Genomic DNA, 16,667 nt, shown 5'->3' on the forward strand with positions numbered 1-16,667 from the left:
TCAAAAACAGACCGCTTTACGATAATTCAGACCAAGAATTATTTACTCTTGAGGTTGCCTGCCTAAGCTCAGTCGCGTAGAGCATGAGACTCTTAATACTCGACGGTGTGTTGTGGTTACAAAACCGCTCCATCGGTGCGGCGATTCCTTTTACTCTTCCGAACGCACAAACCTTCACTTGTTGCATTAAACAGCCATCCGCTTTCGACACTCGAGCAGGCTTGCTGACGTGTCAGGCATAGCTGTGATAACAGAAGACCATAGGATTTTGAATTCCAAGCTGTGCCTGCACTCTTCACCTGATTATCTCAATGACTTACCTAGAGCAAAACGTCCTCCTAAATGTTTAAAATAAATGCTCCTTTTTCTCGACAAGAAATAGCACAGCCAGAGGGTTCAAGAAAAATACTGCATCTGGTGAGGCTCAATAAACTCACACCTTGACATCCAATTTGTGCTGCCATACTGCTGATATAAAGCTACAACACGCTACCGATATTGCACACAGGAATCATTAACAACGACTCATCACTTGATCACCCATATATATTGCTCAAAACAGAGCTGTACTACATTCAGACCAAGTATATTATGATTACTCGTTGAGGTGCCGTGCTTAATGCTCAGTCGGTAGTTAGTCATGAAGACTACTTTATCTCAGGGTCCGTGGGTTCGAGCCCCCACGTTTGGGCGATTTTCTTTCTTCGTCGTGCACAATGCACGAACAACTCACTTTATTGCAAAACAGGCCACCTCACGCTTTACTTTCGAGAGCAGCGCTTATGCCACCTGCATTGCTGAACGTGATCAGGCACTAGATAGCTGATTACAGAAGAACTGATGGATTGAATCCAAGCTTTAGTGCCTAGCCACTACCTCAACCCCCATGTTATCTCAAAATCGACTTACCTATGAAACCTCCTTCTCTAGCAAATGGTTTAAAAAAATAGCTCCTATTCTCCTCTGACAGAACATAGATCAGTGGCAAGAGGGCTCAAGGAAAAATTCTTGGCATCTGCGTGAGGCTCAAAACTCACAAACACTTTGGACATCTGATATTTGCTCGCATACTTTTAGCTGTATAAGTATAAAACCACGCTAAACAAGTTACACCACAGGACAGTCTCACTTAAAACACACACTCTCACTGACTCAACCATATTTTTCTGTGGCCTCAAACAAGAGCTCGTACGATATTCAGACCAAAGTAATTAATTATGGACTAGTTGAGGTGCCGCGTGCTGAGCCTCGAGTCGGTAGAGCATTTGAGACTCTTAATCTTCTAGGTGTTGTGGCGTTTCGAGTCCACACGTTTGGTCGAATCTTTACTCTCCGCAAGCGACGAACTCACTTTTGCAAACAAGTTCATTCCGCCTCTGACTTTACGAGCAGAGCATGCTCGTCGTCAGCTTTAGCTGGCTGATACAGTAAGACTATGTGGATTTGCAATCCAAAAGGATTGTGCCGTGCACTCTCATGCCTGTTCTATCATCAACCTGATCTTTACTATCAATACAATCCTCCTGCACTAATGCGGTTTAAATAAATAGCTCCTTTTCGTCCGTGAAACAAGAAATAAGACAGCAGAGCCGGTGCAAGAAAATCTTATGTCCATATACTGAAGTGAGGCTCAAAGCCTGACACCAACCTTTGACAATCGATTTTTGCTGCATTACTGCTGATATAAGCTATACACGCTACACAACATACCAGCCTACAGGATCCATTCTCAAACAACCACTCTTCACCTGATCACCATTATTTTGCCTCCAAACAGAGCTGCTACGATATGGTCAGACCCATAAGTAATTATTACTGTTTGAATGGCTTCCTGGCTAAGCTCAGTTCAGATAAGCATGATGACTCTCTAATCTCAAGTGAGTCGTGGCGGTCCTTAGCCCCACGTATGGGCATGCAATAACTATTATTCTGCTTATCCGAAGCAACATACTCCAGTTGCCAAGAACAGCCATCGCTTTAGCGACTTCTGATGATTGCAGGCATTGCTTCGTGTTCAGTGCATAGCTGCCCCGTGATACAGTAAGGCTACACTAGGGATTTGAAATCCAAGTCTGTGCCTGCACTCTCACCTCCGTTATCTCAATGACTTCCACTGTTAGACCTATGAATCAACCCTACCTCCACTAAATGTTTTTTTTAAAACTAAAATGCTCCTTTCTCGACAAGAAACTACGAACAGAGCAGAGGCTGCTCAGAAGCAACATAACTTTCTTGCCAACTACTGGTGATGCTCAACTCACCAACTTGACATCGATTTGCTGCATTACTCGCTTGATTTAAGTTATAACCACTGCTAACCAAATTACAACCACACGGATCATTAAACAAAACCACTCTCACTGATCACCATATTTTTGCTCAAACAGCAGCTGCTACGAATATTCAACCAAAAGTTAAATTATTTACTGTTGAGGTGCCTGGCTAGCTCAGTTCGGTTAGAGCATCGAGACTCTTAAAATGCTCAGGGTTTGTGGGTTCGAGCCCACACGTTGGGTCAGAATCTTTTCTCTCCGCAAGGCGCACGACTCCACTTTGCAAACAGCTCATCCGTTTGGACTTTCGAGCAGGGCATGCTCGTTGTCAGGCCATAGCTGGTGATACAGCAAAGCACTATGGACTCTTTGAATCCAAAGTCTGTGCCTGGCCACTCTCACCTGTTATTCTCAATAGATCTTACTATGAAAACCTCCTCCTATAAGATGTTTTAAAGGTAAATGCCTCTCTCTCTTCTCGACAAGAAATAGAACACGCTAGAGAGGCTTCAGAAAAATTCTTCGGCGCATACTCGTGAGCGCTCAAAACTCACAACCCTTGACATCGATTTACTGCCATTACTGCTGTATAAGTATACACGCTAACCAAATACACCACACGGAATCCATTTAACCAACACTCTCACTAGATCACCATATTTTCTGCTCAAACAGCAGTCTGTACGAAATATCCAGAACCCAAGTAATTCATTATGATTGAATGGTGCCTGGCTAGCTCAGTCGGCTTACGAGGCATGAGCGACGTCTTAATACTCTGGTCGGTGCGTTGTCCCGAGCCTTCCAGCGTTGGCTGAAATCTTTTCTCCTTCTGAAGCACCGAACCTCACTTTGGCAAACAGCCACTCGCTTACTTTCGAGCAGGCAATGCTCGTGTCAGGCATAGCTTGGTGATAACAGAAGACTATGATTTTAATCAAGGTGTGTGCCTGCAACTCTCACTCTGCTTATTCTCTCAGATGGGCTACGCGTATACCGTATGAATACCTCCTCCTAGTAGATGTTTTAAGATAAATTCGACTTCCTTATTCTCGAACGAAAGAACATAAAGGGACAGGGACGCAGCGAGGGAATTCAGAAAAAATCATTGCAATCTTTGGTGAAGCTCAAACTTACACAACCTTGACATCGATTTTCTGCCATTACTGCTTGCTATAAGTATAAACACGCCCTAACAAAATATCAGCCACGAGGAGACAAATTAACAAACACTCTCACTGATACACCATATTTTGCTCAACAGAGCTGTACGGATATTTCAGACCCAATATATTATTACTGTTGCAGGTGCCATGGCTAGGCTCAGTCCGGGCTAGAGCATGAGACTCTTACAATCTCAGCGGTCGTGGGTCGAGCCCCACGTTGGTAGGCAGAATCTTTTCTCTTCCAAGCAACGAACTCACTTTGCAAACAAGCATTCCGCTTTGACTTTCGAGCGAGGCTTGCCACCCTGCATTGCCTTGGACGTGCCTCAGGCATTAGCTGGATGATTACTAAGAAGAAAACCATGGATTTGAATCCAAAAGCTGTTTGCCTGCACTCTTCACCATGTTATTCTCATGTACACTTCACCTTATTGAAAACGCATCTCTTCCTTACAATGATGTAAATAAACAATGCTGCCCTTTCTCGGGCTGCACTGTGGGCTCTTCCTGTTAATCCCAGATCGGACCATATAAACAGGTATAACGCGGAGAGGACGTTTAATCAATCCACGCCGCAAACCTTGGATTAGGATAATACACTCTACTCCATCAAAAATGAAGGCAGATATCATCTGGATTTACAAACTTTTCTTGTGTGTTGTGCTCGCTGTGAATTCAGGTAAATCTTACTAGGCAATATGACCTAACGGTAAACTATGTATAGCCTYCATAGCCCGTCATTGATATTCGGTTTAGTGGCTGTGCGTATAGGCTATATCATTTTCATAGGCATGAAAGGGAACGAGTTCTCTAAATATATCACACAGATGAGAAGACTTGTAAGTGAAATGGATTGAAGTGTAGCACTTCCATAGACCATTCATTATAACCTACGTTTAACTGGCCTGCAGACTTACTTTTGCGCAGAAATATTGCATATGTCATGAAGACTAAAAGGTTTATTTGTATTGGTAGCCTAAACGTAAAACATTATTACATTAGTGGTTGATACATTGATACGCTGCAACATCTATCAAAATCCACAGTGGTGATCAATGGTCTGAATTATTTRGAGGAATTTTATACTGGTTGATATTGTAATTGGAATGTGGCGAGGTGGCCATGTCTTTAGTTTGTCCCTATGTGTGCATTAGCAGGCTGGTGCGGCAGGGAATGCGKCTTGCGCTTTGGCATGTAGGCTAAGGTAARACGATGATGCTGCTTAGTAGAGAGGATCATTTGTGCKACACTGATTTTTGGTCAAACCTTAACAMATATTCTCAGTTTCAGAGATTTTCTTTAAAAAAGAGGCATATGTTGAATTGAACAGATATTSTCGGTTTCAAATATTTTCTTTAAAAAAGAGGCCTATATTGATCGTTGCCTATATCAGTGTTAGGCTATATTCATGAAATGGGCCGAGTGGTTCAATTGACTCGTAAGAAAATGTGCATGTCAGTGAGAAATTACTTTATGTTTTCACTGTCATAAATACCTAATGTATGTAGGCCTGATGCATGCGTTATGCGCGGCCATCTGCGTAAAGGTAACTATAGTACACGTCAAAGAGTTAGACCCTCTGCGCTGCAGTCATGTTTTTGAAGTGCGTCTGCTGMCGACATAACTGCTTTGTCATTAACATTTTCTATAGGTCATGGTCATTTATGTAATAGGCCCTTTACTGTCCCTGGAACGATAAATGCAGCTACTGAAATAATTTCGTGCAGCTATCCACGCAACTGATATGTTGATCTAATCAAGCTAGACTGAAAACKCCTAAATAGACTTATAACTAACTGCTCAGGGAAAATTACTAATTAACTTTATTTTAATTCCTGAGCTCAGTCAAGGTAAATTGAATTGCTCTGGTTAAACCCAGTGGATGTTGTGCGCATGCCCGAATGGTCAGATTGGGAATCCCGCGTGTGCGCGCAGAGGTGAGCTGCACTATAGCCACATCTGGACGCAGAGCCGAGTTCCATTAACTCCCTCGCAAATTTTCACTTACACAGATTTAATGCGTATGCAAATTCGATACCGAGACGCACCTTTAACCGGTTCCTTTGCTGTTTAAAGAGGATATGCGTTTTATTGGATACAGGTCCTCTCCAATTTGGAAAAAGGAACGGAACCCCTCATCCCACATTGACATGTTTAACGTTATTGCCAAGATAGTGGACTAAAACCTAATCCGCTAATACCAAACCGAAGTTTGTCTTTTGGCATCACTCCCCAAAAAAACTCGGACTATATCTGACCAAGGTTGGTCAACTTAAAAAACGAATACGCCTAAATCTAATATTGAGTTAGTGAGAAACGGAATGTTTCTTTCTCTCTATCTGAGGGAGAGGAAGAGTCTAAGTGAAGTGTAATTGCGCGGCGTGAGGAGGGATGCATGTTAGAACAACAGCGTGATGAGTCCCAGATCTAGTATTAATACCGCCCAGGCATTGTGTCCTCCCAGAAACCATTCCGACCACGGCGAGTCCCACAGACAACACAGTGAGCTGCAGAGTACAGACACAACGAATTGTCTCTGATGTGGGCGCATTAACATGTTTCTTAAATTCAAAACTCCTAAGCACTTTTCAATTGAGAATTTTTCACTCTGGCCACAAATGATGAACGAAAGACTGCACCACTAAAGTATATGCTCTTTAAATACTTTATTTATGGTTTTCAATAATGAGAACTCTGAGAGACCATGTGATAACAAGTTTATTATCTTCAGTCCTATAAACCCCTTCACACCAAAAGTATGTCTAGTTGTAACTTCTCACATGTTCAAATGAGGTCCCTGTAGCTTTCTTATATGTAACTTAATATCTGCCAGGAGACATTAACAACCCTTAAAAGTCTAAGCCGTTGGGGAGGTCTACTAAGCRAACATATGGAATTGTTTTAAGATGGTCATACCATGGATCATTTAGCTATTTGATTTACAATTTTAGGACCCCTGTAGGTATCAACAACATATATTCAAATATTTAATTTGGCCTCTACTACTATAGCCCATAGAAACACATTGAATAACACATTCATAAATGGCAAAACCAACAGTCAAAAAATAATCAGAAGGAATAAGGTTTTGAAGTGTCTGTCATATATCTAAGAGATATAAGAAAGCTCAGGGTGCAGACGCCTGGAGTGTGTGTGTGTGTGTGTGTGTGTGTGTGTGTGTGTGTGTGTGTGTGTGTGTGTGTGTGTGTGTGTGTGAAATTGAGGAGATATTGAGAAGGTCAATGATCCCAAAAAACCTAGTGGACTCAGCGGTGCAGTCAAATACATTTGAGGGATGATGGTTCATTGGTTCTTGCCTATAAACTGCTGACTTCACTTTTTTAATGTTTAATGATGGGGCAGCTCTGGGCTTCATACAAATTGATTGAGGGAGTCTGAGTTAGGTGAGTGTGTGTGTGATTGATAGCCAAGATTCTGTGTGTGCATGTCTGTCTACTCTCTTTCATGGTCTGTTCTCCGTCTCTGTCTTGTCTCAGAGTGCAGGAAGCAGTCGTTACAGAAGTACCGTCTCTGTCCTGTCTCAGAGTGCAGGAAGCAGTCGTTACAGAAGTACCGTCTCTGTCCTGTCTCAGAGTGCAGGAAGCAGTCGTTACAGAAGTACCTCTTGTCCTGTCTCAGAGTGCAGGAAGCAGTCGTTACAGAAGTACCGTCTCTGTCCTGTCTCAGAGTGCAGGAAGCAGTCGTTACAGAAGTACCGTCTCTGTCTGTCTCAGAGTGCAGGAAGAAGTCGTTACAGAAGTACCGTCTCTGTCCTGTCTCAGAGTGCAGGAAGCAGTCGTTACAGAAGTACCATCTCTGTCCTGTCTCAGAGTGCAGGAAGCAGTCGTTACAGAAGTACCATCTTGTCCTGTCTCAGAGTGCAGGAAGAAGTCGTTACAGAAGTACCGTCTCTGTCCTGTCTCAGAGTGCAGGAAGCAGTCGTTACAGGTACCTCTCTGTCCTGTCTCAGAGTGCAGGAAGCAGTCGTTACAGAAGTACCGTCTCTGTCTTGTCTCAGAGTGCAGGAAGCAGTCGTTACAGAAGTAACTTGTCCTGTCTCAGAGTGCAGGAAGAGTCGTTACAGAAGTACCGTCTCTGTCCTGTCTCAGAGTGCAGGAAGCAGTCGTTACAGAAGTACCTCTCTGTCCTGTCTCAGAGTGCAGGAAGCAGTCGTTACAGAAGTACCGTCTTGTCCTGTCTCAGAGTGCAGGAAGCAGTCGTTACAGAAGTACCGTCTCTGTCTTGTCTCAGAGTGCAGGAAGCAGTCGTTACAGAAGTACCATCTTGTCCTGTCTCAGAGTGCAGGAAGCAGTCGTTACAGAAGTACGTCTCTGTCCTGTCTCAGAGTGCAGGAAGCAGTCGTTACAGAAGTACCCTTCTGTCCTGTCTCAGAGTGCAGGAAGCAGTCGTTACAGAAGTACCGTCTGTCCTGTCTCAGAGTGCAGGAAGCAGTCGTTACAGAGTATCGTCTCTGTCCTGTCTCAGAGTGCAGGAAGCAGTCGTTACAGAAGTACCGTCTCTGTCCTGTCTCAGAGTGCAGGAAGCAGTCGTTACAGAAGTACTCTCTGTCCTGTCTCAGAGTGCAGGAAGCAGTCGTTACAGAGTATCGTCTCTGTCCTGTCTCAGAGTGCAGGAAGCAGTCGTTACAGAAGTACCTCTCTGTCCTGTCTCAGAGTGCAGGAAGCAGTCGTTCACAGAAGTACCTTCTCTGTCTTGTCTCAGAGTGCAGGAAGCAGTCGTTACAGAAGTACCGTCTCTGTCCTGTCTCAGAGTGCAGGAAGCAGTCGTTACAGAAGTACCTCTTGTCCTGTCTCAGAGTGCAGGAAGCAGTCGTTACAGAAGTACGTCTCTGTCCTGTCTCAGAGTGCAGGAAGCAGTCGTTACAGAAGTACGTCTCTGTCTTGTCTCAGAGTGCAGGAAGCAGTCGTTACAGAAGTACGTCTCTGTCTGTCTCAGAGTGCAGGAAGCAGTCGTTACAGAAGTACCGTCTCTGTCCTGTCTCAGAGTGCAGGAAGCAGTCGTTACAGAAGTACCGTCTCTGTCCTGTCTCAGAGTGCAGGAAGCAGTCGTTACAGAAGTATCCGTCTCTGTCCTGTCTCAGAGTGCAGGAAGCAGTCGTTACAGAAGTACCATCTTGTCCTGTCTCAGAGTGCAGGAAGCAGTCGTTACAGAAGTATCGTCTCTGTCCTGTCTCAGAGTGCAGGAAGCAGTCGTTACAGAAGTACCATCTCTGTCCTGTCTCAGAGTGCAGGAAGCAGTGTTACAGAAGTAACGTCTCTGTCCTGTCTCAGAGTGCAGGAAGCAGTCGTTAACGAAGTACTCTCTGTCCTGTCTCAGAGTGCAGGAAGCAGTCGTTACAGAAAGTATCGTCTCTGTCCTGTCTCAGAGTGCAGGAAGCAGTCGTTACAGAAGTACCATCTCTGTCCTGTCTCAGAGTGCAGGAAGCAGTCGTTACAGAAGTACGTCTCTGTCCTGTCTCAGAGTGCAGGAAGCAGTCGTTACAGAAGTACCGTCTCTGTCCTGTCTCAGAGTGCAGGAAGCAGTCGTTACAGAAGTACCATCTGTCCTGTCTCAGAGTGCAGGAAGCAGTCGTTACAGAAGTACTCGTCTCTGTCCTGTCTCAGAGTGCAGGAAGCAGTCGTTACAGAAGTACGTCTCTGTCCTGTCTCAGAGTGCAGGAAGCAGTCGTTACAGAAGTACCGTCTCTGTCCTGTCTCAGAGTGCAGGAAGCAGTCGTTACAGCAGTACCAGAAGAGTGAGGACAACAGGCTGCTGTGTCCAGACTGCCCCCAGCCCTCCATGGTCAAGAACAGCCGCTCGCTGGAGCACTGTGCTCGCAAGTGCAGCAAGAACAAAAAAACCTTCACCTGCAGGTGCATCTCACACAAACAAAGTAGATGGTCATAGAGACAGATGCATGCAAAACAAAATGCACAACTGTTTCACACACCTCACTCACTCACTCACTCACTCACTCACTCACTCACTCACTCACTCACTCACTCACTCACTCACTCACTCACTCACTCACTCACTCACTCACTGTTTCTCCATCTTTCTCTCTCTCCAGTGACCTACATTTTCCCTCTTTCCCCCTCCTCCCTTCATACAGCCTTCATATTTCTTATCACCCAGTGCTCATCTCTCAACTACTTCCTGTCTGTTCTTACAGGGCATTCTACTTCGACCATCAAAACAGGAAATGCCACTTGCTTCCCTTTGACCGCTTCATGGACGGTGCTCACAGGGAACACAGGGTGAACTTTGACCTTTATGAGAAAAAAGGTAAATATAACTGTTGACTTTGGCTCAAACATTACATATTAGCCTTACGTTGTCGCTTTTTCCCCCTCCAAAGCTTCATCAAATGTTGTCTTGGGAAAAACGCTGTATAACCGTTAATGTTGACTTAGCGAGATCTGCCTCAAACGTGGCATTATACACTCTCTATTTTCTCCGAAACGTTCTGAAATGTCAGTGGAAAGTTTATAGAAGTTTATAGCAATGCAGATATGTTTGTTTAGAGTGGTGGTTCTTGTGGTGTGACGGATCCTCCGAGCTTGACTTTCTAAGGTTTAAGAGCTCTCGATGTCTGTTGACACAACAACTGCCTTCCCGCTCTAGTTATGTAACTCCAGTGGCCAGAGATGTGCACACAAACATGCGGTGAACCAACCAGAGCATAAACAACATGGCCGCTGTTTACAGTTTGGACCCAAGGGATTGTTTAAGCTGTGGAGTCTCGCGCTTGAGAATTGACAAAACGCCCCAAAGTGACATTTAATTAACTTTAGGGAGCTATATCTTCCATGCGAATAATGACAGTGTTTTGCTAACTTTGACGTGAATGTTTGTGTCTCTCTCTTTCTCTCTCGTCTTGGCATTTTTAGATTATGTGAGGGAGTGTATCATCGGTTCCGGGGTGAACTACAAAGGCAGGAGGGCGGTAACCAAGGACAAGATTCCCTGTCAGTCATGGACTGAATCCTTCCCTCACGAACACACGTAATTTTCTCTATTTTACTTCATTTTTAAATGTTATTTTTCTGTGGGGTATGCACATTTGTCAGTCTGTGGTTTTTCTATGGCTTTGTTAGAGCGTTGGGCATTGTAGGCTAAAGTGGGATTATTGGGTGATATACTCTGATGGTTAATGAGTTGAGCTACTTCAGTGTAAAACTCTTTGAGACAGAATGTCTCCCCCTCTTCTCACGTCAGTGAATGGATGAGCCAAACACTTATACATCACTTAAACACTGTAGCGTTATGACACACACACATACACACCTAACACACACACACCCACCCACCCACATCCTACCCCCCTGGACCTATCCTGTCTTACATCGCTCTAGTTAAACAATGACCAAATTGTCAGAGAGGGAGGGAGGGCTGGCAGAGAGGAAAGGTCATCAAGTACAGTAGGTACAGCAGGAAAAGCTCTCAGGTTAAGCTAAGCGAGACCAGTGAATATCTAATGATGGTTTGGAGCCAGGTTCTTGTTAGCACCGCTCGTTAGCCACAAGACATTTTACCAGCAATGTTTGGGTTCGGAGAGGAAGGAGAGAGAGAGGGGGGAGAGAGGAGATAACGGAGATGAAATTAAAGAAGAGTGGAGAGAGAAAGAGGGAGTGAACGAAAGAGAGAAAGCAGGCAGGGAAAGAGGGGGAGAGAAACAGATAGAGAGATGGAGAGAGAGAAAAAGAAAGAAACATAAGGAAGGAGAGAGAGAGTGAAGAGAGAGTGAAGAGAGAGTGAAGAGAGAGTGAAGAGAGAGTGAAGAGAGAGTGAAGAGAGAGTGTAGAGAGAGAGTAGAGAGAGGGAGTAGAGTAGAGATGTATAGACTGAGGTCATGTTCTATGTGCTCTCCAGCTGAGCTCACTAAGCCACAGACATGAGAAAAATGCAAGCCTCCAACCCAGATGAAAATACAGGGCCCACTCTCACCTCCCCCAGGACACCTTAACTCTCCCCCTCCATATGTGAATGAATCACATATACACAGACAGACAGATATGCACACAGACCCCAGCACAAATGGACAGATGTACAGACACATCTCTCTCTCTCGCGCGCGCACGCACGCACGCACGCACGCACGCACGCACGCACGCACAAACACACACACACACACACACACACACACAGGGATAGATAGATAGAGTGAGAGACACCGAGAGAGAGAGACACAGAGAGCGACAAAGAGAGAGAGACACAGCGAGACACAGTGAGAGAGACGTAGCGGGACACAGTGATGGATGTGGAGAGAAATAGGGAGAGGTCCAAAGAGAGAGCCAGACCTATGTGCATAGTGTCTGCCTGCAACACCATAGGGACCCCTCCTCGACAAGGAGATGAATAGTTGGCTAACATCTGTTAGCCCAACATCATTACTTTCTTTCCTCCTCTATACTGTACAGGCAGACAGGCAGACAGGCAGACAGGCAGACAGGCAGACAGGCAGGCAGGCCGGCAGTAAATATTCTTACTGGCTCCTCTCTCTCCTCATGTGGAGCTGGGGGTGCAGCTCACCAGATAAAGCCTTTAAAAAGCCTTAAAGTGAAATCCTGTATTTATTTAAATGACATTCTGATAGACTTTTATGACATTAAAGGAACATGTTAGAATGTTAATGAGTAGGACTCAACTCATGGTGTATTTGGCTGTTGGCAGGCAGTCGGTCAGTTCAAGTTGAAGTCTGGCCCTGTCCAAAATAAGCTCCTAGCTCCTTGGTACTACATGTGGATGAAACTTAATGGTATAGTGCAAGTAATATGGTCAGATCTACAATAGTGTCTAGGGGGCTTCTGGGCTTGTGGTTGTCTCTGGACTGGGCATTGGACTACCATCATGGATGGAAGTTTTGGTTCATAGCAGACTGGACTCCCACTATTTCGCTGAAGACTCTCTCGGTCTAAGTTAGATCTCTGAGTTTCCTCTGGCAATGAGATGAGTGATGTTGTGCATTAGTGGAGTTCTATGGAGGCCGGAGGGCACAGGGGGAGTGCCGAGCCGGCTCTCCCCCAAGAAAGGGCCTGCCGTTGGGTTGAGGGCTGAGCCGAGCTGCTGATAGAAAGGCCCCTCTGGTTTTCATTCTCTTCATTTTCTCTCTTTTGTTGCTCCTTCCATGTCTCAGCATCTCTTCTGTTGCTTCTTCCATGCTCAGCATCTCTTATGTTGCTCTCCTTCCATGTCTCAGCATCTCTTCTGTGCTTCTCTTTCCTTGTCTCCAGCATCTCTTCTGTTGCTTTCTTTCCATGTCCTCAGCATCTCTTCTGTTGCTCTCTTTCCATGTCTCAGCATCTCTTCTGTTGCTCTCTTTCCATGTCCCCAGCATCTCTTCTGTTGCTCTCTTTCCATGTCTCACATCTCTTCTGTTGCTCTCTTTTCTTGTCTCCAGCATCTCTTCTGTTGTCTCTCTTTCTATGTCTCCAGCATCTCTTCTGTTGCTCTCTTTCCCTGTCTCAGCATCTCTTCTGTTGCTCTCTTTCTATGTCTCCAGCATCTCTTCTGTTGCTCTCTTCCACGTCTCCAGCATCTCCTCTGTTCTCTCTTTCCACGTCTCCAGCATCTCCTCTGTTGCTCTCTTTCCACGTCTCAGCATCTCTTCTGTTGCTCTCTTTCCATGTCTCAGCATCTCTTCTGTTGCTCTCTTTCCATGTCTCCAGCATCTCTTCTGTTGCTCTTCTTCCATGTCTCAGCATCTCTTCTGTTGCTCACTTTCCATGTCTCATCATCTCTTCTGTTGCTCTCTTTCCATGTCTCATCATCTCTTCTGTTGCTCACTTTCCATGTCTCAGCATCTCTTCTGTTGCTCACTTTCCATGTCTCCAGCATCTCTTCTGTTGCTACTTTCCATGTTCTCATCATCTCTTCTGTTGCTCTCTTTCCACGTCTCATCCATCTCTTCTGTTGCTCTCTTTCCATGTCTCAGCATCTCTTCTGTTGCTCTCTTTCCATGTCTCACATCTCTCTGTTGCTCACTTTCCATGTCTCAGCATCTCTTCTGTTGCTCTCTTTCCATGTCTCATCATCTCTTCTGTTGCCTCTTTCCATGTCTCATCATCTTCTTCTGTTGCTCACTTTCCATGTCTCAGCATCTCTTCTGTTGCTCACTTTCCATGTCTCAGCATTCTTCTGTTGCTCACTTTCCATGTCTCATCATCTCTTCTGTTGCTCTCTTTCCACGTCATCACTCTCTTCTGTGGCTCTCTTTCCATGTCTCAGCATCTCTTCTGTTGCTCTCTTTCCATGTCTCAGCATCTCTTCTGTTGCTCACTTTCCAGTCTCAGCATCTCTTCTGTTGCTCTCTTTCCATGTCTCATCATCTCTTCTGTTGCTCTTTCCATGTCTCATCATCTCTTCTGTTGCTCTTTCCACGTCTCATCATCTCTTCTGTTGCTCTCTTTCCATGTCTCAGCATCTCTTCTGTTGCTCTCTTTCCATGTCTCAGCATCTCTTCTGTGCCACTTTCATGTCTAGCACTCTTCTGTTGCTCTCTTCCACGTCTCATCATCTCTTTTTTTATTTTTTTATTTCTCCTCTGTTTCACTCTCTTTCTCTCCCTCCATTATCCCTCTGTTTCGCTCTCGCTCTCTGCTCTCTCTCTGGGAAGACAGTGGCTGTGGTAGGGCTGAATACGGAGGTGTTAAAGCAGCTTTTCATCCTCCACGCTTTTCAGAATATATATTATCAGTGTCCATTTATCTGGCATGGCCCCATTGTTACAGGCTATATACTTCACATGGTGCTTTATACTCCAAAATGTATGTGTGTCTTCCCTGACCCTTCTGCTGAACTGATGTACAAAGCGAAAGAAATAGATTGTTTCAATTTGTGAAGTTGGCAAAAACAAGAAATGCTTGAGCTGCTTTTTCTGATTCGTAGTTGTGTGGTGAAATACCTGTTGTGAGACTCTGTGCAGTGTGTAGCAGTAACTGCTGACTTACAGGCCAGACTGGAAGCATTTACTGGTAGATTGGCCTGAGGTCATGGAATGAATGTGAAGGGATGATGTACTAGAAGAAATAATATTTCCTTACATTTTATTACATTCTTGTCTATATTACCATAGTCCAAGATAATGTACGGTGTAGCTAAGTTAGCATGTTGCGACTCTACCAACTGTCTTTGTTTTTGGCTCAGTTTTTAGCGTGCTAGCCTTCGGAGCTAAGGGCCCCAATTCACGTCAATATCTAAGAGAAAAACTAAAAAAATCCCATCTTAAACAAAATGAAGTTTAGGACTCAACTTTATGAGTCCTAAAACAGCAACACCTTTCGTGCCTGTCACACACATTTAGTCATTCCCACTTTATGCTTAGTAGGTGTTTTCTCCACACTTTCCCTCAGCTTCCAGCCAGCGAGACTGGGCAAGAAGGACCTGAACGGGAACTTCTGCCGTAACCCAAGAACGAGAGCAGTGGGCCCTGGTGTTTCACTACAGACCCAGAGGTCAGGCACCAAGAGTGTGGCCTGCCTCAGTGCTCCAAGGTAACACCTCAACCAGCAGAGTCCAATTACACGTTTGGGGCCAGTTTCCCAGACACAGGTTAAGCTAGTGCTGAATTTAAGAGCACTTTCAATGGAGATTTTTTTAGTCTAGGTAGAATTAATCTGTGCTCGGAAAGCTGTCCCTTTGCTTTGCCCAACATAGACATCTTTGGAATGTATGAGGTGGCCCACATTGATATGTCATTTACTGGAGTAAAGCTGGTTTGTTGGTGAAAAGTAGCCCTGTTTTTGGAAGTTTTTCAACTGAACTTTGCTTGCTAATATGTACCACTACAGTCTGATACAACCCTCTGTTATCCCGATAACACCTAGAAAAACATATCTTGTGCTCTTGTAGCCGAACAACAATGTTGTTTTTGACGCACCAGGGAATCCCAATTCACTACCGTGTCAAAAAATGTTTAGTATGCTAGTACTTAGTTCTCATTGAATATTGTACAAAGATTGAGAGATAAGCATGTTGCTACGTTATTAAAGTGATCAACTTTACAATAAGATAAAAGTCAGACTGTTTAGTCATCTTAAAATCGTGTTTCCCTCTTTAATATAGTGTCGAAAACATGTTCTATGCCATTGTGGGAAGGTTGTGCTAACGTTGTTTTTGCGTTTGCAGTGGAGTGTATGAGGTGTAACGGGGAAGACTACAAAGGGCCGATGATCACACAGATAGTGGGAAGGAGTGCCAGAGATGGGATTCATCCAAGCCCCACAGACACCCCTACCAACCTAAAAAGTGAGTAAGAAACCCATAGCCTTATGTATTTATAGCACAGTAAGTTATGGCTAACGTTACTTACTTTTAAATGAATTATTCCTTTTATTACTTCAAAGTCAATTGTTTGATCTTTGGATTAGCCCACTGCTGTTAGTTAGTCAACTTATTGTATGCAGTGAATGTGGTGAAGGTCTGTGGATGAAAGCCTGAGTGACTCTCCCCCATTGACGTGTATATGTATAGTCAGAGCAACCGCACTGCAGTCCCTCATCAAGTTCTACAACACACACACACACACACACACACACACACACACACACACACACACACACACACACACACACACACACACACACACACACACACACACACACACACACACACAACCCACACACACACACACACACACACACACACCACACTCACAGCTGACAAACACTCCCTTATCCTAATACACAGGAGATGAACCCATGTAGCATAACTCTCTCTCTCTGTCTTTTTCCTATTTTTTCCTGTCTTTCTTCACAGGTACCCTGATAAAGGGCTGAATGACAACTACTGTCGGAATCCGGACAACCGTCTGCGTCCGTGGTGTTACACCATGGACCCACAAACACCCTGGGAGTACGCAACATCATGTGTGTGGTGAGTGTGTGCACTTTCCTACGGTCTTCCTCTTTATCCCAAACAGTGAAAACTGTCTAATGCTACTGGGATGGCATACCAACGCTGAGAGTGTGGAAGGACAGACATGTATAATAATCCGTCTGCTTTTGTGTTCTCAGTGTTCTGTTGGGTTGTGCTGTGTTGTGTTCTGTTGTGCTGTGTGTGTTGTGTTGGGTCGAGGTGGAGAAGGAAGCACTCACATAGAAGAAGAATAATGGATGGTACACATTTTCCTACACACACCTCGTCCGGATCCTTATTAATGCGATGTCACAGCTCCCTCTATGAGAGAGGGGCCCCTGTCCCTCCCAATACTTTACCATTCTCTCTACATACA

General features: G+C 44.7%; 1 protein-coding gene across 1 annotated transcript; it reads left to right on the plus strand.

Annotated features, from left to right (window-relative positions):
• The first annotated feature begins 3,924 nt into the window (after positions 1-3,924).
• On the plus strand, positions 3,925-16,313 carry LOC111972718 (hepatocyte growth factor). Its single transcript, XM_070443080.1, is given in 9 exon segments — positions 3,925-4,115; positions 9,156-9,309; positions 9,609-9,721; positions 10,327-10,441; positions 14,788-14,846; positions 14,849-14,986; positions 15,563-15,598; positions 15,601-15,682; positions 16,193-16,313. Coding segments are annotated over 9 exon segments (882 nt in total). The 5' UTR covers positions 3,925-4,051.
• Positions 16,314-16,667: the final 354 nt, after the last annotated feature.

The sequence above is a fragment of the Salvelinus sp. IW2-2015 genome, linkage group LG1 (genome assembly GCF_002910315.2).
Source record: "Salvelinus sp. IW2-2015 linkage group LG1, ASM291031v2, whole genome shotgun sequence".
NCBI lineage: Eukaryota > Metazoa > Chordata > Actinopteri > Salmoniformes > Salmonidae > Salvelinus > Salvelinus sp. IW2-2015.